We start from the raw sequence: 24,073 nt of genomic DNA, 5'->3' as shown, positions 1-24,073 counted from the left end.
ACACTACTTTAAATTTCATATGGAGCTAAAAAGGAGGCCTTATAGCCAAGATTATCCTAAGCAAAAAGAACAAAGCTGGCAGCATCACACTACCTGAATTCAAACTATACTACAAGGCTACAGTAACTAAAACAGCATGGTACTGGTACCAAAACAGAGATATAGACCAATGGAACTGAACAGAGGCCTCAGAAATAACGCCACACATCTACAACCATCTGATCATTGACAAACCTGACAAAAATAAGAAATGGGAAAAAGATTCCCTATTTAACAAACGGTGTTGGGAAAACTGGCTAGCCATATGCAGAAAACTGAAACTGTACCTTTCCTTACACCTTATATAAAAATTAACTCAAGATGGATTGAAGACTTAAACCTAAGACCTAAAACCATAAAAACCCTAGAAGAAAACCTAGGCAATACCATGCCGGACAAAGGCATGGGCAAAGACTCCATGTCCAAAACCCCAAAAGCAATGGCAACAAAAGCCAAAATTGACAAATGGGATCTAAATAAACTGAAGACCTTCTGCAGAGCAAAAGAAACTATCATCAGAGTGAACAGGCAACCTACAGAACAGGAGAACATTTTTATAATCTATCCATCTGACAGAGGGCTAATATCCAGACTCTACAAAGAACTTAAACAAATTTACAAGAAAAAAACAAACAACCCCATCAAGAAGTGGGCAAAGGATATGAACAGACACTTCTCAAAAGAAGACATTTATGCAGCCAACAAACATGAAAAAAAGCTCATCATCACTGGTCATTAGAGAAATGCAAATCAAAACCACACTGAGATACCATCTCACACCAGTTAGAATGGCAATCATTAAAAAGTCAGGAAAAAACAGATTCTAGTTTTTATATGTAGCCAGCTCTCTAAGTAACATTTAAAAAAGAAAAAAGCCAAGAAATTTCATCAGAAAGCAAAACCATGTAAAAATTCTAGCAGTATCTTGGCTTTATGTTTCTATTTCCTAATAGTAAGCATCACAAACCTAACCTGACCTGAACCTAAAGCTTTATAAGGTTCTTCAATGTTATATATTTTTATTTATTATTTTTAGAGACAGGGTCTCACTCTATCATCCAGTCTGGAGTGCAGTGGCATGATCATGCTCACTGCAGCCTCGGCCACTAAGGCTCAAGCAATCCTCTTACCTCAGCCTCCCAAGAAGTAGGGGCTACAGGCGCATGTCACTACGCCCGGCTAGTTTTAAAACTTTTTGTGGAGACAGGGTCTCACCATGTTGCCCAGGCTGGTCTCAGACTCTTGGGCTCAAGTGATTCTCCCATCTTGGCCTCCCAAAGTGCTCAGATTATAGGCATAAGCAATCATGTTGAGCGGGGTTCTTCAATTTTAGGCCTAACTTCCTAATATCATTAAACCAAAGAAATCAGTTACAGTCCACACTGGCTTCTATAAAATTAAGAGCTGCTGCTCCTATGTATTACTAGGTAGTAGGGGGACAAAGAAATGAGTAACATCTGGTTCGTGCTCTTAAAAAGCTCAATCTATCGAAGGTAGACCAGACTACTACAGCAGTGGTTCTCTAAGTATGGTCCCAGATCAGCAGCATCAACATCATCTGCGGATGTGCTAGAAATCCAAATTCTTGGGCTCCATCTCAGACCCTGAGTCAGAAACTCTAGAAATGAGGTCCAGTAATCTACGTTTACAAATCCCCTCAGTGATTCCGATGCATGCTCAAGTTTAAAAACCCACTTTAAAGAGTCACAGAAATATAAGAATATTTATGATATTAAATATCATATCACAGTGAGGCAGCATTAAAAAGGTAGGAACTAAGGGAAGAAATCTTGAACCGTTACCCAACTAAGAGTGGCCTGCTCAAAATGAAAGTGGGCCTGAAGTTAGAAACAGCTAGTCCTGCCTCTTCCAAATCAAACAAGGACTACGAAAGCTCAGGAATCTAATAGTATACCTAACTCATTTAGATTAAACATATATTAATCCTGTGTGGGATCTTACAGCAGGTGATGGGGGTTGGGGCGCAGAACTCTAAGAAAAGCCACTCTGTGATCACATAGTTCTGACACAGGAAAGAGAAAGTACTTGATACTGAATCAAAGATAAGTTTTTGGAACTCATTCTATGCCTTAAGTCCATGAAGAAATCAACACACTCTTGCCACAACAGATATAACACTTAGCCTAAATGTCCCTGCCAGCCTCAATCATTATCTTTCCCAATTCAAACCATTTTTAATGAATTTCCTTTAACTCATGTGACAAGGTTTTGGATCATTGTATCATCCTGGTGTCTTCACTCAAAAGATGTTCTATTTTCAGCCAGCCTAGGTTTAGATTCCCAACTGAGCTTCTCCCTCAACTTCCCACCAACCCCTCAACTTAGCTTCTGGTTATTGTGTATACTTGGGAAAGTTACCAAACCTTTTGGACTATATTCCTAATCTGCAAAATGTACCTAATGGTAACTGTATCTCATATGGTGCTTTTGAGAACTAAAATGAGAAACCTTTTAAAGCACTTAGAACAGTACTTAATGGGGTAAATGTTTTTGTTTTTTTTTTTTTTATTATGCAGAAATAATGTTAAAGAAGGAACCTGACAAGTACAAAATTACGTCTATAGTTCTACTCTTCTCCATTTCAATCCCCACTTCTTTTTTTTTGAGACGGAGTCTTACTCTGTCGCCCAGGTTGGAGTGCAATGGCATGATCTCGGCTCAGTGCAACCTCTGCCACCCGGGTTCAAGTGATTCTCCTGCCTCAGCCTCCCGAATAGCTGGGACTACAGGTGCCTGCCACCACGCCTGGTTGGTTTTTTGTATTTTTAGTAGAGATGGGATTTCACCATGTTAGCTAGGATGGTCTCTCCTGATCTCGTGATCCGCCTGCCTTGGCCAATCCCATTTTTTAATGGTCAAACCTAAATTTAAAGTCTGTAGCCCAATATCTGGTGTTTATACACTCAGGTTATTTCACAATGGTTTGGTCAGAAAAATAACAAACAATTTTTCTCAATCTATAATACGAGGTTAAACTAGATCTTTTAGTGCTTTTCTAATTCCACAGTTGTAAATTCATTTCCTGCCTCAATATTCTTAAGGCCATGTAACACAGAAGCCTGTTCTATTTCAGATGAGATTCCTTTCTCAGCTGTAATGTGAAAATTATTTGAACAACACATTATCATCATTCTGTATGTAAAAGGCATGTATCAGTGGCAAAAAAAACCCACCTCCATTAACCTAACTTTGTCAAAATTAAATACCCAGAATGGAAAGATTTTGAACCAAGTAGAGAACCTCAACAAAGTTTTAAAATTGTATATAAAGTTACGTTTATATGGAGACAGGGCAAAATAAATCATTCCATACACCACAGCAAGAGAATTTAAGCTATACCTGCACCAAAACTAAATTTGTACAGATGCAGGAGATAATTACGTAGTGGATTATATATACATTCTGTATGTACTCATATATATACATAGTTAAGTCTGTAGAAGGTAAGTCATGAAAATGAAGTGTACGTTTTTAAATTCTAGCCAAGGAGACAGTAAGTCAACTGCTAGGAGAAAACAACAACAACAACAACAAAAAAAACAAAAACAGAAAAGAAACATAAAACTACTCTTAAACTTGGGAACCTATTATGTGCTCAAATGTTACCTAATATTTTCCTAGGCATCTTCCGTTACACATATTTTAACATATACAGTGATAACTCCAAAGCTCCACTCTAGCCCGAACTTTTCAGATTCATATAACCAACTACACCTCCAAACGAAATGTCCCAGAAGCACCTCAAATGCAAAGCATCCAAAATGGAATCTCCCTACCCCATAATCTGCTGGTGCTCAATATTCTCTGAGAAAAACCCTTCATGCTCTTAGAAGTGTAAGAGTTATCTCCAATTCCTCTTATATTGCCTTTATCCAGTTACTTAGTCCCACTTATGATAATCTATTAATGATTGTTTAAGGTAACTCTATCTCCTTAGTTAAGATACACATTTCTCAGACTAGGCCCAACACATCTCCCCATCTTTAGGATCACACCTTTCAATCCATATCAGACTTCTGCCAAAATGAAGATTCTAAGACACAGATCTACTTAAAATATCTTATGAAGTTTGATTACAGTTTGTTGGCAGGCTATGGGAAAACAGGTACTCTCATAAACTACTGACAAATACAAAGTGGTACTTTCCCCTCTTAGAGGGGAATCTATTACTAGAAACACTGTCTATACATTTACTTTCTGACTCAGGAATTCCTGATGAAAAGATACAAAGGCTATTTATAGCTGCACTATTTTTAACAGCTCTAAAAACAATCAAACGTCTATAACAGAAATCCTCAAGATAACATGATACAGTTATATAATAGAATATTGTGCTCCTATAAAAAAGAAATGAGAAACATATACTACGAAGTGATCTCCAAGATACATGAACTTAAAAAAAGTAAGGAATAAAAAGGTATGTGTAGTGTTCTATTTTCTATCTAGTATATATATGTGTATAAATACACATATATACACTAGATATGGGTATATGGCATATATACAAATGCGTATATACACAACACACTTTTATTAAAACAGAAGCATAAACCAAACTAACAAATATTGTTACTTAAAAAACTAGGTGGGAGGCTGAGGCAGGAGAATCACTTGAACCCAGGGAGGCAGAGATTGCAGTGAGCCGAGATCGTGCCACTGCACTCCAGCCTGGCGAAAGACCGAGACTTCGTCTCAAAAAACAAAACTAGGTAAGAAACAGGATAGAAGGAATCAGGATGGAAGCTCAGCTTCTCTTAGTATACTTTGTTTTGAAGATTTAACTACAGAACTATGTAATGTGTCACATGATTATAAACACTATTAACAAAATGTGTGAAATCCCTAAAAACCAAAAGCAAAATGAATGAAACTACACAACTGGTAGCCTAACACCACCAAGATAAACAATTACAAGTTATGTGAAAGCACACCAAGTTCACTAGACAGCCCAAATGATATATTTCCTAAGGATAAAAAATAATAATTTTTCAGTAGTCCTATTGTTTGCAATATGAGTATTGTTAGTCTGAAACTACCATGAGTAGGATAAAGCAAATCAGTGATATCATTAGAAACTGTGATTTTCAGGGTAAGAGAAAATAAATATAAAATCACAGAGGTTAAGTTATAACCCTTTCCTCCTCTAAATTTAACTGGAAATATCAATATTCACCCATGGTATATTTAAGTATTTCCTAGTTCTGCTTCAATGAAAAGATCTAGAAACATGATCAAACACGTATCAATGAGCAGCACAGACTATGTGCTCTAAATACCATTTCCAATTCAAAATAACTAGGATTCCTAGACATAGCTGAACCCAGGACTGGAACATTCTGTTATACCCGAACACAAAGAAACATTCAAAAACTATTATGTCACTTTAAACTTGAAGGATCTTCCACAGGCTACAGATGAGACAATCTAAGCACCAAAGTAACAACTGGGATAGGTTAAAAATAAGTGTTAAAAGGCACTGGAAGTTCCTAATAATACTTAAAAGTATCAATGTCATCGGTCAACCTTTAAAGGATTCTAGGGAATTACAATACAAGCTGGTAACAAATTTTGAGTGTATCAGGCTGACAACACCTGAATCTTACCACAGAAAAGTATTATGTGTCTCCGATGGGATAACAAGCCATAGGTAAACAAACACTGTCTCTCAAGTAGTCTTATCTAATAGAGTTTAAATCAAATCAAACTTTAGATGTAATTATTAGCTTCTCAGGAAACTAACACATAACAGAAGAATGTGTCAAATATCACTACAGTAATGTGATCAGTAAAATCCAGACTGAGAAAATTGTACAAGACAAATGACACAGTTTATTTAAATAAATAGGGGGGAAAGGGGGAAGAAATCTGTAGATCGGGACTTACCAACTAAATGCAATGGGTGGGGTTTGTTCTTGATCCTTATTTGAACAACCTAAGTACATTTTTAAACTGATAATTAAGGAACTACGAACACTGACTTGTTATCTGATGTTAAAGAATCACTGGGAATTTTATGTGACATTTGTTGTTACACTTTGTATGTCAGCGTTTCCAAGTCCATTTCCAGGTTCATTGATGTAGTAGAGGACTCCTCTACACATTACAGCATGAAGTTATACCCATGACTGAGTTAATACAGCCAAAAAACAAACAACAACAAAAAGCAAAATCAGTAAAGGGAAAAGGTACATGAGGTGACTGACTAGAGGAAACCAGACACAAGCTCTCTGAAGAGTCATCTCCTAGTGGAGTCACACAGGGCATGCTTAATGCCTCCAACAACCAACTGTGAAAACACATGACAAATATTGTCTACTAGGGCAGATTAAAGTGTTCAAGGTAATTAGGGGCTGATAATATGTACTGCCTAGCACATACCAGAATTCCAGACTCCCAGAAGCAAGTGTTCAGCATAAACCATATTGTTTGCAAAAACAGTTTAGACACAGAGAACCATTTTTAATCAGAAAATAAAGGGAATGTTCCTGAAATCTAAGGTTTCCAAACAGCAGGCAAGGGCCAACCCATATAAGCTGACCATTTCAGGGATACCAGTCTCAGATCTGATGTTAACTTTATTTCCTGCAAACTCTAAAAATAATCCTTTTTAAGCCATTTTGTCTATTGGATACTCTGGCAAACAGACAAGATGAAGGTAACACCTATGAAAGACAGGGAAAGAAAGGAGAACTAGGCAGTAAAAGCCCTTAGACCATGATGCCGGTCTATCACTTTGAAAGAAGGAAGGGGCAGGAAAAGCCTGAGTGTGGTTCAACTCTGACATCTTGGCCAGCCTAATGGTAAGTTCAGGTGTGAAATTAACATTGGGCAAAAATTGCCTAATCTAGAAGCTCTGCCACACTTGGTCACTGGCTGAGGGAGGACAAGAAAGAGCATAGCTTTGCTTCAAACACTGTGGTAGTGTTAGAAAGTGCTGTAGTTGAAGACGATCCACTAATGCACTACTTGCAGCTGGTCAGTAAAGATCTTAAGATTGGCTATGAGTTGATAATGGTTAAAGCAAGGTGATGGGTTCATCATATTGTTGTTCTGCAGTGTTTAAAGATTTCTGTAATAAATACAAATGCTACGCAACTGAAAATCCAAACACTGGCTAAACACAAAAGGCTTTTCCTATTTTTGAAGTTTCTCCTTATGTGTACAAACTTTAAAAGGTAACACTCAAGGATTACAATGAAGACAGGGAGTATGTCTACTGCCACAACCTACCACATTCTTAACTCCTGTTACTCAAGAGGCAAAAACTTTCCATTCTTATCTTATTTACCGCCACATTTTCTTTTTCTTTTTTTTTTTTTTTTTTTTTTTTTGAGACGGAGTCTCGCTCTGTCGCCCAGGCTGGAGTGCAGTGACCGGATCTCAGCTCACTGCAAGCTCCGCCTCCCAGGTTCACGCCATTCTCCTGCCTCAGCCTCCCGAGTAGCTGGGACCACAGGCGCCTGCCACCTCGCCCGGCTAGTTTTTTGTATTTTTAGTAGAGACGGGGTTTCACCATGTTAGCCAGGATGGTCTCGATCTCCTGACCTCGTGATCCGCCCGTCTCGGCCTCCCAAAGTGCTGGGATTACAGGCTTGAGCCACCGCGCCCGGCGCTACCGCCACATTTTCAAACAGCATGCTTTGTATTTTTTGTTGTTAAACTGTTACTCTTAACATCCACCAAGTACAGTTCACTTGCCTCCATCTTCCTCTTACAATTACTAACACGAGGCACTGCATTAAGTGTTCATATATACTTACAACAACCCTTAGGACAGTCAGGCATTATTCTACCCCCATTTTACAGAGGAAGCATAGAAGTTATTTATTTGGATGGTAATAAGGCACAGAGACATTATTCAAACTGATCATCTGGCTCTAGACTCTATATACTTAACAGGGGTTGATAAATTTTTTCTTTTTCTTAAATATATTATAGAAACTAGGTAGTCTGTAAAATCAGTATTTTTTACATGTTAACTAAATAGTATTCACAGATAAGTAATGAACTATGCTTTAATTACATTTCCTTCCTTCCACAGCTGTGTTTTCCTTTGAGAATTTGGTTGCTCTTTTTGGTTGTTACTATGTACCTATCATTAATTTATCTACATTCCTACACAGTTGTAAAACTGTTCAGACATCTTAGGTACTCCACCTTTTTGCAACTTTGAAACATTTATTCTAGTGCCTCTGTCAAATTCCAATCTGGACACCTTGCTTTATAGGCTTTATGCCTAGTCCATAGCTATCGTGCTAGCATCTCCTTCCATTACCTACTATATTGAATCCTATTTCCTGGAGAGCATGTCTTCTTTCTTGTTTTAACACTAGGAAGGGTTAAAAGTGGTTAAAATGCTCTTTAATACAAATTAACCAGTCCTCTTGTTTTTAGTTCTATTCCACATGCCTTCCTCCAAAGTGCCTAGTGAATTCAAGGCCTGAGCCTTCCCCAAGGTTCTCCAACACCAATTTGCTTGCTTGCTTTCTTTGTTTGTTGGCTTCTTGTCCATAGGTTTCAGTTTTCTCTGCCCTGCTAAACTACATAATATTAATTCATTACCATTGTGCCTTCCAAAATGTTGCTTTCTCTTGTGTTTTGATTTCTGTGCCCTTTTTTTTTTTTTTTTTTTTGTCCTTGGGGGTTTACGGATTTATTATCTTACTGTCTTCTAGAATGGTTTAGAAAGGAGTGGAAAGAAACATGCATCTTAACCTGCCATGTTTAACTGGAAATCTTTATTTGCCTTTAGTTTCATTTCTTCTTACTCACTATATGCTTTCTACACTCCAGCCATATTAATCTACTCCCAGGTAGCCCCGTATTTTCTGCCTCTTTATCCTTGTATACTGCTGTTCTCCTTCAAGAACTAAAGTATCTCCTCTACCTTTGTACTCTCAAAGCTAGGTATGCATACTTCTATCGTACTGTAAAACAGCAATTTTTCATTGAGGAGCAAGTACCATGTTCAAAATATAGTGTGTCTGGGACAGACCAGGCCTACAAATGTCTGGAAACATGTCCAACTTACTAAATAGAAAAATATGCTTTTGTATAAAAAGCTCTTAATCAAATATATAATAAACTATGACCGCCCAGCATATATTTTGCTAACAGTAGAAACAACATAATTAGGTTAAAAAATAAGTATGCTGGCTAGGCGCGGTGGCTCATGCCTGTAATCCCAGCACTTTGGGAGGCCGAGGCAGGCAGATCATGAGGTCAGGAGATCGAGACCACTCTGGCTAACACAGTGAAACCCCGTCTCTACCAAAAATGCAAAAAAAAAAAAAAAAAAAATAGCTGGGTGGGTGTGGTAGCGGGTACCTGTGGTCCCAGCTACTTGGGAGGCTGAGGCAGGAGAATGGTGTGAACCTGGAAGGCGGAGCGTGCAGTGAGCCGAGACTGTATCACTGCACTCCAGCCTGGGCGACAGAGCAAGACTCAAAAAAAGTATGCCCAAAATAAAACTTCTAAGTATTATTTCTTTGTTTGTTTATTTGTTTATTTATTGAGACAGAGTTTCACTCTGTCGCCCAGGCTGCAGTGCAGTGGCACGATCTCGGCTCAGTGCAATCTCCGCTTCTCAGGTTCAAGTGGTTCTCCTGTCTCAGCCTCTTGAGTAGCTAGCACTAGAGGCGTGCACCACCATGCCAAGCAAATTTTTGTATTTTTAGTAGAGACGGGGTTTCACCACGTTGGCCAGGCTGGTCTCAAACGCCTGTCCTCAAGTGATCCACTTGCCTCAGCCTCCCAAAGTGCTGGGATTACAGGAATAAGCCACCGCACCCAGCTCTAAATATTATTTAAGAATATGTAGACTGGGGCAGTGGCAGACGAATCGCTTCAGCTTAGGAGTTTGAAACCAGCCTGGGCAACATGGCAAAACCCTGTTTCTACTAAAAATTAAAAAAAAATTAGGCCAGGCATGGTGGCTCATGCCTGTAATCCCAGCACTTTGGGAGGCTGAGGCAGGTGGATCACTTTAGGCCATGAGTTCGAGACCAGCCTGGCCAACATGGTAAAACCCTGTCTCTACTAAAAATACAAAAATTAGCCAAGCGTGGTGGCACATGCCTGTAATCCCAGCTACCTGGGAGGCTGAGGTATGAGAATCGCTTGAACATGGGAGGTGGAGGTTGCAGTGAGGCAAGACTGAGCCACTGTACTCCAGCCTGGGTGACAGAGCAAGACTCTTCGTCTTCAAAAAAAAAAAAAATTATCCAGGCGAGGTGACATGTGCCTGTAGTCCCAGTTACTCAGGAGGCTAAGGCAGGAGGATCACATGAACCAGGGTAGTCAAGGCTGCAGTGAGCCAAGATCATGCCACTGCATTCCCTGCATGGGTGATGGGAATGAGACTCTATATCAAAAAAAGGAAAAAAAAAGGGCAGGGGGCAGTTATTTACCAAAATAAACCCGTCTTCATTAATTAGTAAATGAAAAGCAAAAAGTTTTATTCCATTATCACCAGATTATTTTCAATATTATTAGAAGAAAGAGCTAGGACCAGTGGCTAATGCCTGTAAGCCCAACACTTTGGAAGGCCAAGGGGGAAGGATTGCTTGAGCCCAGGAGTTCGAGACCAGTGTAGGCAACACAGGGAGACCCTGTCCCTACAGAAAGAAAGAGTTGTTAAATTAGCCAGGTATGGAGGCATGCACCTGTGATCCCAGCTACTTAGGAGGCTGAGGTAGGAGGATCACTTGAACCCAGGAGGTCAAGGCTGCGGTGAGCTGTGGTTGTGCCACTGCACTCCAACCTGTGTGACAGAGTAAGACCCTGTCTCAAAATAAAGAAAGAGGCTAGGTGTGGTGGCTCACCTCTGTAATTCCAGGATTTTGGGAGGCCAAGGCAGGCGGATCACTTGAGGTCAGGAGTTTGAGACCAGCCTGGTCAACATGGTGAAACCCCGTCTCTACTAAAAATACAAAATTAGTCGAATGTGGTGGAACGCCCCTGTAATCCCAGTTACTCAGGAGGCTGAAGCAGGAGAGTCAATTGAACCTGGGAGGTGGAGGATGCAGTGGGTCAAGATGATACCACTGCACTCCAGCCTGGGAGACAGTGCAAGGCTCCATCAATCAATCAATCAATACATAAATAACACAGGTCAAATAGTTATTTACAGATGAGGAAATTAAAAGCTGAAAAATTTAAGAGAAATCAAAAAACTTAACAATAAACTGAAGACCTGGAATTCAAACGAATTTTTTTTTTTTTTAAATAGAAGATGGGGTTTTGCTATGTTGCCCAAGTTGGCCTCAAACTCCTGGGCTCAAGTGATCCTCCCACCTCAGTCTCCCAAAGTGCTAGGATTTCAGGCGTAAGCCATTGTGCCCGGCCTCAACCCAAATTCTAAATCCGGTGCCTAAATTATATAGCCTGTGACAGAGCCACTGCTCTGTATACTTAATGGCCAGGGTGGTACCTCTTTGAAAAGCAGATTCCTAGGCTGGACGTGGTGGCTCATGCCTGTAATCCCAGCACTTTGGGAGGCTGAGACAGGTGAATCACTTGAGGTTAGGAGCTCGAGACCAGCCTGGCCAACATGGTGAAATGCTGTCTCTACTAAAAATACAAAAATTAGCCAGGCATGGTGGTACACGCCTACAATCCCAGCTACTCGGGAGGCTAAGGCAGGAGAATCACTTGAACCCTGGAGGGGGAGGTTGCAGTGAGTTGAGATTATGCCATTACAATGCTCCAGCCTAGACGACAAGAGCAAGACTCTGTCTAAAAAAAAAAAAAAAAAAAAAAAAAAAGCAAGCAGCAGATTCCTAGGCCCACACAATGAGGCAGGGAGAGAGGGTCCCCTCAGGAATCTGTTTCTTAAACACCTTACATGGGTGAAAATGCAGTGTTTTAGACCATCTTTGAGAAACATAAATGTAAAGGGACAACATATAAGTTTGAAGAGGTGAAATCAACTGGTATCTGTAAAGTCCTTTTTCTAAGTACTAAGTGATCCTGTAACACATGAGCAATGAGAAGATCACATACATATCTAACTTCTTCCTCCCTCCTTTTGATTACTATCCACTCAGGACCCTACAAGTCATAGACAGAGAAAATACTCTTAAGTCTTTAGTAAAGACACTAATAACAACCAAGAAGCAATAGAGCAGATAGGTTATTTTACCAGGGTTCTAAAATTCAACAACTCATTCTAGGTCCCTGTACTCAAGATCGACATGACACTTAATTCAAGAAAAACCTACTCTCTCTCCCATCAAAACCTAGAAATAACTACATTTGACACTGTTAAAAACATTTTTGGAACTCTTTTAGGAAAAGATCACTACATCAATATACTCAAGAACATCAGTTTTGTTACTTTTTGGAAAAACTACTTTCATCTAAAAATACCACTTGATTTTATTCAGAATTGGCTCACTGACTTCTATTTGCAGTAGCCATAATTAAGGCTACTCAAAATCATGTACCACAGACTGAGAATAGCTCCAGAAATCTTAAAGAATGCTGGGAGCAAAGACAACATATTTTAAGACGTTTGCCAGATGAGTTTTTAATTATAGCCTAGCCTAAGTTACCCACAAAATTCTAACTGATGCTGTAACATTTCATTTGATTTCAATCCCATGGTAAAGCCTTGACACTGTATTAAAAGTAGCAGTTGAACCTATTTGGTTTAAGCAACTGTTTTAATACTAAAGAGTATGTGTTCTCCCCCACAGAGAAGTACATACAGGTGTTTATGGACAAGTAAAGAATCTCTCTGGTCTATAGTATCTGTTCTGTGAAAGCATTCTGACTGAGAGACACACATGTTTAAGTTATGTAAACAAACTGATATGCTATAGATAGATGGTGCTCTACAACAGTTTTTTAAAAGCATGCTTCTCTTAAAATAAGAGGTAGTATGGCAGAGGAGTTGCACGTATGTGCTTTTTGGAATCTGCCTACTACTTACTAGCTCTCTAATACTGATCAAGTTACTTCTTTAAACCTCAGTTATTCCCACTTTTCACATAAGAAAATATCTACTTCATTGAGTTTCTATGAGGATTACATGAGATAATCCAGGTGAAGTATTTGTATACTGCTTGGCACACCGTGTTATTTTAATAAGAGAATTACTAGATTAAGCTATTTTAATTTGGGCTTCACTATGAAAAGACTCTTGGCAATCATTTGCCCATAGTTAAAGATTGCAACTTGCCTAGCCGAAGGTAACTGTTCATTCTTAAGATGAGATACAGACATACTAACTTCCGTAAGAATTTTCCTTCTTTACATATACACTTCCTTGTTCAAACTACTAGGTGTTTTCTAGCTTACTCTGATTCTTAAAGAAATCAGCTAGAAGTTATAACCCAAGATCTCTAAATCAGACCACTAAGTTAAATAAAGCAATAAAGGAAAAGCAAGTCACTAACAAGCACAGCTTCCTTACACTTACCTTTTTAACTGACCTGTAAGACTGACTAACAGTACATGCTAAATCCTTGGTTTTAAGAGGATGAAGAGAACAGGTGGTAGTGTGGTAACTATGGCCTAAAAATTAAAGCCTAGACCATATCACTATGAACTTCATGCTATGCCAGGCACAGTGGCTCAGGCCTGTACTTCCAGCACTTTGGGAGGCCAAGGTGAAAGGATTGCTTGAGCCTACAGTTCGACACCAGCCTGGGCAACAAAGTGAGACCCCATCTCTACCAAAAAAAAAAAAAAAAAAAAAAAATCAAAAATGAACTGGTCACAGTGGGGTGCACCTGTGGTCCCAGCTACCTGAGAGGCTGAGGCAGGAGATTCACTTCAGCCCAGGAAGTCAAGGCTGCAGTGAGCCATGTTTGTGCCACCACATTTCAACCTGGGTGATGGAGCAAGAGCCTGTCTCCAAAAAAAGAAAAAGAAAAAAGAAAAAAAAATTATGCCAATGTTTAGAGAACTTTTGAACTGATTGAAAATTTATAGGTTGATTATGATTAATCTGTAATGAACAGAGACTGAGCTGCTTCATCCACTGGTAACATTTCAAGGAAAAGCATTTTACAATCAGGGAAGAATCTGACATCTCGTTCAATCCCATCTCCCATTCAGAAAGCTTGTCTTAGAAGGACTGACTGGAGGTGGTGGCTCACACCTGTAATACCAGCACTTTGGGAGGCTGAGGCAGGTGGATCACTTGAGGTCAGCAGTTTGAGACCAGCCTGGACAACATGGTGAAACCTTGTCTCTATTAAAAATACCAAAATTAGCCAGACGTGGTGCCAGGCACCTGTAATCTCAGCTACTCGAGAGGCTGAGGCACGAGAATTGCTTGAACCCAGGAGGCAGAGGTTGCAGCGAGCCAAGATTGTGCCACTGCACTCTAGCCTGGGCAACAGAGCAAGAAAAACTTTAGATCTCAGAAAAGTCAACTATTACATAGTATTTCCCCGACTCAAGAATTTAACAGACAAATTTCCCCATAAATACATTACAGACATTAATTTCTATGAAAATATGGGTAAAGACTGCATAGTGGAGAAATGGTCCCTCATTTAAAGTCACCTACAGATGACTTAGCTTGAACGAAATATAATTTTAGAAAAGACTTAGTTCCAATAATTTTGTCTATAAGGAAACAAAATGAAAAAAAAAAAGCTACAAACCACCTAGACATACTAAAAGAAGAATGAATGCTCAGATTCTTCAAGTATTGCATATCATCTTTGGTCTCTAAAATATATTTAAACTGTCATATATCAACTACTTTCCCCCACACTGCTATTCGGCAGCAGCTGCCTGATAGTAATGGATAAGGCTGGGTCAAAAGGAATCTATCAATGATTTGTTCGCAAACTGAAGTGTGCATCAGAGTCACTCAAAGGATTTACTAGAACTCATATTGCTCAGCCACACCCAGGACTGATTCATCATATGTTTGGAGTGAGCCCAAGAATTTGCACTTCTTTTTTTTTTTTGGTAGAGACAGGTTCTTACCATGTCACCCAAGCTGGAGTGCAATGGCACAATCTTCACTCACTGCAACCTCCACCTCCTGGGTTCAAGCCATCCTCCCACTTCAGCTTCCTGAGTAGCTGGGACTACAGGTGCACACCACCATAGCTGGCTGAGTTTGTTTTGTAGAGACTGGGTTTTGCCATGTTGCCTAGGCTAGTCTCGAACTCCTGGGCTCAAGTGATCCACCTGCCTTGGCCTCCCAAAGTGCTAGGGTTACAGGTATGAGCCACCACACAGGCCAATAATTTGCATTTCTAACACGTGATGCTGATGCTCCTGGCCAACGACCATATTTTGAGAATAAATGGACTAAGGCAGTAGTTCTCAACCATGGCTAGACATTACAATCATAGGGGATTATTATCACAGGGAATCACAGGGAATGAAATAGAATCACAGGGAATGATTAGAATCATTAGAACTTTGGAAGACATCAATGCCAGGGAGAGGGAAGGGGGCTCCCTCAGAAGGACCATCTGCAAATTCTGTGGGGAGAGGTCTCACGCATTGATTATTTTGAAAACTTCCTACACAATGTGTAGCCAGGGTTGAGGACCACTAGTCTAAATAATTAAAATGAATCTAAACAAAATCCACTGAAAGCAGATGCTTCTTATACACAAAAGCAGGATCAAGATTTTAGCATTTGTCTGCTGATAAAGCAGTCAAATGATGAGTACAGATAAAATTTGACAGGATAGCCCAAGTTGTTGACATACCTATGGTTTAACTCAATCGAATTTGTGTGTGTGTTTTTTGCTTTAAATCCCAGGCAAAGTCTACAGCAAGTCTTCAGGTCATACTTGCAATTAAATATTTATATAAAATGTTGACCTCTGAAGGCAACACACAACTAGGCTACTACCAATTATATGTACCATGTCTGTAATGAATCACAATATTGCATATTGGTTAACTCTTGGGCTCTGGAATCAGACAATTTAATAGATGTGACCCTTGGCTAATAATGTAATTAATCCTTGGTTTCCCCATACAAGAGTTAATGTAGCTACATCATAGTCATGCTAAAGATTACGTAGCATCTGTGTAAGAAGTTATGCTCAGAGTCTGGCACATAAGACAACATTCTCTAAAATATCATAAGCTATGCCACAGATATTATTAAAAACACTAATGGAATGACTGTCCTTCAAGATCACTACTTCCTTCAGTCAACATCCTGACTCTTCATCAATAGCTTCAGGGTCTCTACTTGCAAGACTGCTGTCAGTTTTGTGAATTCGGATGTTTAGGGCCTTTAAAAATGTTAATCTTAACCTTTAATATCTTAACTACAGAGAGGATAATTGATGGGAATATGCAACATTGAGGAAGCTATAAAACTGAACAGTACACACTTACTAAAATGAAATACGAGAAAATTTGATTTTTCTCCCTTTTTCATATTAACCACTTAATGATTTATAATTATAATTAATGAAGCTTCATTTCAAAGACTGATAATCTGGTCTAGTAATCTATTAGATATGTATATTACTATAAAAATAGCTTTTAAACAGCTCCATTTTAACTGACAAACATTGTATAGCCCAAAAGAATTCTGGAGGCAGGTTTCTTTTATCTCATGTACAATACATCTCCCTGCTTTTGCTAAATGATGGCTTGTTCAAACTACACTGCTACACTCAGAGGTTTGGAGATACAAATGTGTACAGGTTTGCCAAATAATGCTTATCACTCTAGGAGAAAAATGAAAAAGTAGTTCTTTGAGAGAAATACCATAATCCAGGTCTTTTAAGCTAAGTATTTAGTTTTTTTGGCTACTCTTCACTGTAGTTTTACATTTTGAGTCCTACTCTGAATATGCACCAGGTCCTGATGGTATTGTTTTTAAGGCATGGGAGTTGGAGGACAATATTCCTAGTAGGGAATAGCCAGTCTAGTACAACAGCAGCAGTATCTGGTTTGTACTAGGTATCTTACTTCTCATGAAACTAGCTGGGTGTGGTGGCTCACACCTGTAATCCCAGCACTTTGGGAGGCCAAGGTGGGTGGATCACTTGAGTTCAGGAGTTCAAGACCACCTTGGCCAACATGGTGAAACACAGTCTCAACTAAAAATACAAACATTAACCAGGTGTGGTGATGCATGCCTATAATCCTAGCTTCTTGGGAGGCTGAGGCATGAGAATTGCTTGAAACCAGGAAGTAGAGGTTGCAGTGAGCTGAGATCGTACCACTGCACTCCAGCCTGTACCACAGTGCAAGACTCTGTCTCAAAAATAAATAAATAAAGTAAGTAAAACAGGTTTACAGCATAACTATATGACAACCACATTCTATCAACTCACTTGGAGCTTACTACTCAATAAAAAATCTGGCCAGGTGCAGTGGCTCATGCTTGTAATCCCAGCACTTTGGGAGGCTGAGGTAGGTGGATCACCTGAGGTCCGGAGTTCAAGACCAGCCTGACCAACAAGGTGAAACCCCGTATCTACTAAAGATACAAAAATTAGCCAGGTGTGGTGGCGGGCACCTGTAATCCCAGGTACTCGTGAGGCTGAAGCAGGAGAATCACTTGAACCCGCGAGGCAGAGGTTGCAGTGAGCCGAGATCGTGCCACTGCACTCCAGCCTGGGCAACAGAGCGACACTCTGCCTAAAAAATAATAAAATAAAAAATCTGTTTATTACTACTGTTAGGCTATATACTTCACCAGCTTTCTTCAATGCATCCTCCATTCAAGGAAGAACTTGTTTGATGACTTATTGAAATCAACATGTACTTCATTATATTTTATAATTCATTTTTCTCATTATCACGAAGAATGAAACTTTAACAAGCTTTGTATCACATCCATATCGGCTCATAATGATTCTTTTATCCAGGAGCTTATTTATTTTATACATCTCATATCTTATATAGTCCTTTCCTCTTTTTAAAGAGGTGACATTTACCTGTTACTAAGCTTCTGTTATTTTTCATTTTTCAAAGAAAGTTCAGCTATCATATTTTCAAGATGCCAGCATTGAAACATTTAATTCCATCATGTAAAATTATTAGGGCAGGTAATTTCAGTCTTTTCACACATGTTGGATTTAGATTTCCCTTTACTTAACATTCATTCTAACAGACAAAAAAAGCAGCCAAATAAATGCTAAAGTACTGTGTTTTGTGCTCTAAGATACACCAAACTGAAGTGTAGGGCCTATCCATTGGATACTCTTACTTCAAAAGCAACTTTACGAGCCCCTAAAACTGTAAAATTTAATAAGCTTTTGTTCACTATTTAAAATTCCTTATTCTATGTCTATGTTGTGCCATTCTGCATAACATTATTTGCCAAACAATAACTCTAATTGGCCAAAATCAGATTCAAGGTAGTATTTTTCCTAATTATTTCTCCCATTTCCACAACAATACTCAAGAACTTAAAACATTCTACTTATTTACTTCTTTTGACACAGCATTTATAAACCCAGAGACCACTTACTATTACACACCAACTTCAACCCCTTTCTACGCCAGCCTCTGTTCAGTTCTGGCCAATCCCGGATCTAAATACTCAGATAATTGATGGTACTATTACCATCTACCATGTCAAATAAGCAGTGTTGGCAGCTTAGCCACAACCACAATAAGTACCACAAAAGTAAAGATTAAAGGGATCTACTATTGATTCGTTTCCAGATATCCTGGAAATCTGAATACTGAAGTCTTTTTATACTGTTTTGTGATATGAAAAATAACAACCATTCTAGGATTTTGAACTTGTACTTGATAAGAATTTGGTAGCATAATATCTTCCATATATATTAATGTATTACTTGATTAGTGACTTAAGGTCATTTAGTGTGTTTAATACATACTAAATCTGTCCCAACAGTAACTTTCATACTATAATTTTTTTAATGGGTAAAAACAATAGTTTACTGTCAGAATTAAACCCTCAAGATAAGTTCTTAATACCGCTTCCAACCTAACAGTTTAAAGCCGATTTTGGGCCAGTCGTGGTAGCTCAGGCCTGTAATCCCAGCATTTTGGGAGGCCAAGGTGGGTGGATCACTTGAGGTCAAGAGTTCGAGACCAGCCTGGCCAACATAGTCAAACTCAGTCTCTACTAAAAAATACAAGAATTTGCTGGGTGCAGTGGCTCACCCCTGTAATCCCAGCACTTTGAGAGGCGGAGGTGGGCAGATCACAAGGTCAGGAGATTGACACCATCCTGGCTAACATGATGAAACCCCGTCTCTACTAAAAATACAAAAAAAAATTACCCAGGCACGGTGGCGGGTGTCTGTAGTCCTAGCTACTCGGGAGGCTGAGGCAGGAGAATGGCATGAACCCAGGAAGTGGAGCTTGCAGTGAGCCGAGATTGCGCCACTGCACTCCAGCCTGGGCGACAGAGCGAGACTCCATCTCAAAAAAAACAAAAAAACAAAAAAACAAGAATTAGCCAGGCATGGTAGCAGGCACCTGTAGTCCCCAGCTACTCAGGAGGCTGAGGTAGAAGAATCACTTCAACCCAAAAGGCGGAGGTTGCAGTGAACCAAGATCGCACCACTGCCCTCCAGCCTGGGCTAACAGAGCAAGATTCCATCTTTAAATCAATCGATCCATCCTATTTTCTTGGGGAAGTAGGATTGGGGAGTGACTGATAATCAATATGAGATTTCTTTTTTGGGGGATGCTCTAAAATTAGTTTGTGGTAATATGTCAAAAACAATGAATTATACTCTTTAAACAGGTAAACTGTACATGAACTATCTCAATAAAAAGCTGTTTAAAAAATATTTTGCTCTGGGCACAGTGGCTCACGCCTTTAATCCCAGCACTTTGGAAGGCTGAGGCGGGAGATCACTTGAGCCCAGGAGTTCAACACCAGCCTGGGCACTATAGTGAGACCACATTTCTACAAAAAAATTAGCCGGCCAGGTGTGGTGGCTTATGCCTGTAATCCCAGCACTCTGGAAGACTGAGGTGGGAAGATCATCTGAGATCAGGAGTTCGAGACCAGCCTGGCCAACATGGTGAAACCCCATGTCTATTAAAAACACAAAAATTAGCCAGGCGTGGTGGTGCACGCCTGTAATGCTAGCTACTCGGGAGGCGAGGCAAGAGACTAGCTTGAACCTGGGGAGGCGGAGGTTGCAGTAAGCAGAGATTGCACCACTGTACTCCAGCCTGAGTGACAGAGTGAGACACTGTCTTAAAACCAAAATTAAAAAAAAATTAGCCAAGTATGGGTAATACACATGCCTGTATTCTCAGCTACTTGGGAGGCTAAGGTGGGAAGATCGCTTGAGCCCAGGAGGTGGAGACTGCAGTGAGTCATGATCACATCACTACTCCAGCATGTGCAACCAAGTGAGACCCTGTCCCCACTCTCCACAACATATACATACAGATGTCACTCTAATGCTATTACACTACATGTTATAAAATAGTTTCCAAAATACTGTTAAAATACATATCAAAATACGTAATAGAGGCCAGACACAGTGGCTCACCCCTGTAATCCCAACACTTTGGGAGGTCAAGGGGGGCAGATCACTTGAGGTCAGGAATCTGAGACCAGTCTGGCCAACATGGCAAAACTCCGTCTCTATTAAAAATAGAAAAATTAACCAGGCGTGGTGATAGGCACCTGTAATCCCAGCTACTCGGGAGGCTGAGGCAGGAGAGTCACTTGAACCCAGGAGGCTGAGGTTGTAGGAGGCGAGATCGTGCCATTCAGCGCTCCAGCTTGGGCAACAGAGAGACTCCGTCTCAAAAAAAGCCCACCTAATAGAGAAAAAGACAAACAGAAACCCATACACCCTAAATTAAGCCAATATTATGATACTGAAAAATAAACCACTTAAGAACCAGAGACAATAGAGAGCTAAAGGGCCCTTATTTATTAACGTACAACGACCAAAACCAAAAAGTAACAAATTGAACATAATCTCTAAAGGATTTCTTCAGAAAGACTACTTAAAAGAATCTTGAAATAGAAGGCTTTGTTTCTACAAATGAAAATATGAATAAAGTCCTCAATAGCTTGAGCACTTACTCATCATACTGGATATGGTAAATAACGTCTTCATCAGCAGCAACAGAGTCTGAATTAGACGTAGAGGGTACACTGTCCAATTTATTTGTGTTCTCTTTGGATTTATGCTTTATATTTCCATTAGTCCTTTTACAAGAACTGCCATTCTTCAGTGGAGTTTTGCCACGTGACTGTCCATCAGAAGCTCTAGTAACACTATGTATGTGTGCTTCAAACCAAGCACCAAGGCCGACATCTCTGGCATCCACCAATTCATTTACCTAAAAAAAGTTTAAAATCAGTTAATGAAGCTTAATTTTGTCTACTGCTTCATAAACGTTAATATAACTCAAGTTATTTGTGGGTTATCATGGTAAACAATATTTGCAGCTACTCATGTTTAAAGTGATTAATAAGATTAGATCAAAACTATTCTTTCTGAATTGTGCTATCTTCAATCTATTGACTAAGATGAAAACTTTCTTCCTGATTTCCTTCAATGAAATAGATGTTTTCTTTACTCCTTATTGACGAATACACTAGACTTTTGAAAATACAATTCTTATGTGCCTAAGAGTCATTCTTGCAAGTCATCAAGTAAGAATGACACTAATGAAAAGCCAGGACTTTAAACTATTATGACTAATCTGTTCCATTAATTTCTTCATAATTCTAAAGATAACTTACATAATCAGTCCAACCAGAAAACAGTAAAGTATGAAAAACAAAAGTTGAAAATGAGAGAATTATGCACAATGAAAAAAAAAGAGTCTAATGAACACATCTATACGAAATGGTGAAATTCCATCACTAGTTAGTAACTTACTAGGCATATACATTTATCTACCACCTCAAAGAACAAAGATAAAATACAAAAATGAACAGGGCTGTAAGACACAAAATGGATGTAGTCAAGTCAAGTGGCTGATCCAGAACTAACCCATGCAATCTGAAAAAAGGAAAGAGTATTAAAAGACAGGTGTATCAGAGAATTAAGAGTTATAAAATGGAAGGTTAAAAAAAAAATCCTCTCCTTTTAAACACTGTTTAAAAGATCAGGCCAGGCATGGTGGCTCACACTGTAATCCCAGCACTTTGGGAGGCCGAGGCAGGGGCTGATCACTTGAGGTCAGGAGTTCAACACCAGCCTGGCCAAGATGGTGAAACCCAGTATCTACTAAAAAATACAAAAATTAGCCAGGCATGGTGGAGCATGCTTGTAATCCCAGCTATTCAGAAGGCTGAAGTAGGAGAATCACTTGAACCCAGGAGGTGGAGGCTGCAGTGAGTGGAGATTGTGCCAGTGTACTCCAGCCTGGGAAACATAGTGAGACTCTGTCTCAAAAAGAAAAACAAGGAAAAAAAAAAGGGCCAGGACAATAACCAAGAGAAATTCCTTCAACTTTCTTTTTAAGCCCTTAAAAAAGAAAAAAATGAAATCAACACAAGATCACTATTTCATCCAGTTACCTTTTCCTTGAAGGTAGAAGACACCACTCCTAAGGTGTCTGATAGATGGCATACCTTGTGGGAGAAGTATATACTAAAAGTTAAGTATCAGTATGCCAGATAATATGCAAGGTTCCTTACTCAGGTATGTCTAACCCTAACAAGTTTAATTCGTTTTACAAAATATGGAAACAAAGGCTCTGAGAAATTAACTTCCTTTAGGTTAAAGCTAATGAAATGTAAGGTTAGGATTTGAAGCCATCTTGACTTTGAAGCTTACGTTCTTGCCATCATACCATGAACCTTCATAAATGACAAGACAGGTAAACAGCAACTTCAAAGGAAGTTAGGAACTTAGATCCAAGTTACTGAAAATATAAAAAGGTTTCAAACCACAAACTGACAGAGGATAGAAAGAATACAGACAAAACAAAAACTATCAACTGTCACTACTAGAAGAGGTATATTTGACCAAAGGCAGTGTATGTAATGAACATGGTAGCAATAAAACAGCTTGAAAGACATAAGGTTTAATATTACACAAGAATGAAGAGTTTAGGAAAAAATAAAAACCTAACAGTCAACCAGGCTGGGTATGACAATCAGAGATGGAGCATGTCATACATAACATAAATTAATTCATGTATCAAATAAACATAGGCTCATTTCTCCCATACTAGTCACTGACAAATTTAAAGACATTTAGTCTCTTGTAGATAACACAATAAAAATGAAAATAATCAATGTTAAGGTCCATCATACTTGGGAGAATAAACTGAGGTTACTACTCTGTTGCAGCAAATGAAAATATAAGTTTCATATATCACTATGAAAATATTGCAAAGAATGCAGCATATAGTTGATACTAAAATGGTAACAGTAAAAATACATTAAGCTGTATCAACCTTACTAAGGAACACGAGGAGGCACAAATGAAGTACTGAATTTGCCTATCAAATGTAAGATACTAGCACGAAGATCTAACAGTTGGCTACCTTAACATCTAAAAATAAAACTAAAGTTAACAGAAACCTAAATCAACCTCAAAATAATGCCATTGTTTGAACATCAACACATAGAACATATCAGCTCACAAAGGTAGGGCATTCTTTGAATATAGTAAACCTAGATTTACAACTGGAAACAAGAATTTTTCTTTTCTTTTCTTTTTTTTTTTAAACACAGGCTATCTGCTGCCCAGGCTAGATGCAGTAGTGTGATCACAGCTCACCGCAGCCTCCTACTCCTGCACTCAAACTCCTGAGCAGCTAGGACTACAGGTATATGCCACCACACCTAGCTAACGTTACTTCTTGTAGAGACAGAGTTTGCTGCGTTGCCCAGGCTGGTTTTGAACTCCTGGCCTCAAGCAATCCTCTTTCCTTGGTTTCTCATAGTGCTGAGATTACATGCACGAGGCACCCTGCCTGGCCAAAAAAATATTATCCTATATTATACTATATTAAGTATAGTAAGTATCCTACTAAGTACTGCTGTGAGTAACCACTCACAGAAATGCATATAAACTGGGCGGGGGCAGAAATGCTCTTAAATTCAAAACTTCCTGCACATTGGATAGACATACTAAGTCAGGCAAAA

At 39.2% G+C, this 24,073-nt stretch overlaps 1 protein-coding gene across 3 annotated transcripts in view; it reads right to left on the bottom strand.

Annotated features, from left to right (window-relative positions):
* The window catches only part of UHRF2 (ubiquitin like with PHD and ring finger domains 2), a 98,267-nt gene that overhangs the window by 56,561 nt on the left and 17,633 nt on the right, over positions 1-24,073 (bottom strand). For all 3 annotated transcript variants that reach the window (XM_007969305.3, XM_007969306.3, XM_007969307.3), the window contains one exon: positions 21,047-21,306. In XM_007969305.3, coding sequence (XP_007967496.1) covers positions 21,047-21,306 — 260 coding nt within the window. The remainder of the gene's footprint in view (positions 1-21,046; positions 21,307-24,073) is intronic.

Source organism: Chlorocebus sabaeus, chromosome 12 (genome assembly GCF_047675955.1).
Source record: "Chlorocebus sabaeus isolate Y175 chromosome 12, mChlSab1.0.hap1, whole genome shotgun sequence".
NCBI classification, from domain to species: Eukaryota; Metazoa; Chordata; class Mammalia; order Primates; family Cercopithecidae; genus Chlorocebus; species Chlorocebus sabaeus.
This window is presented reverse-complemented; position numbering and strand designations above follow the sequence as displayed.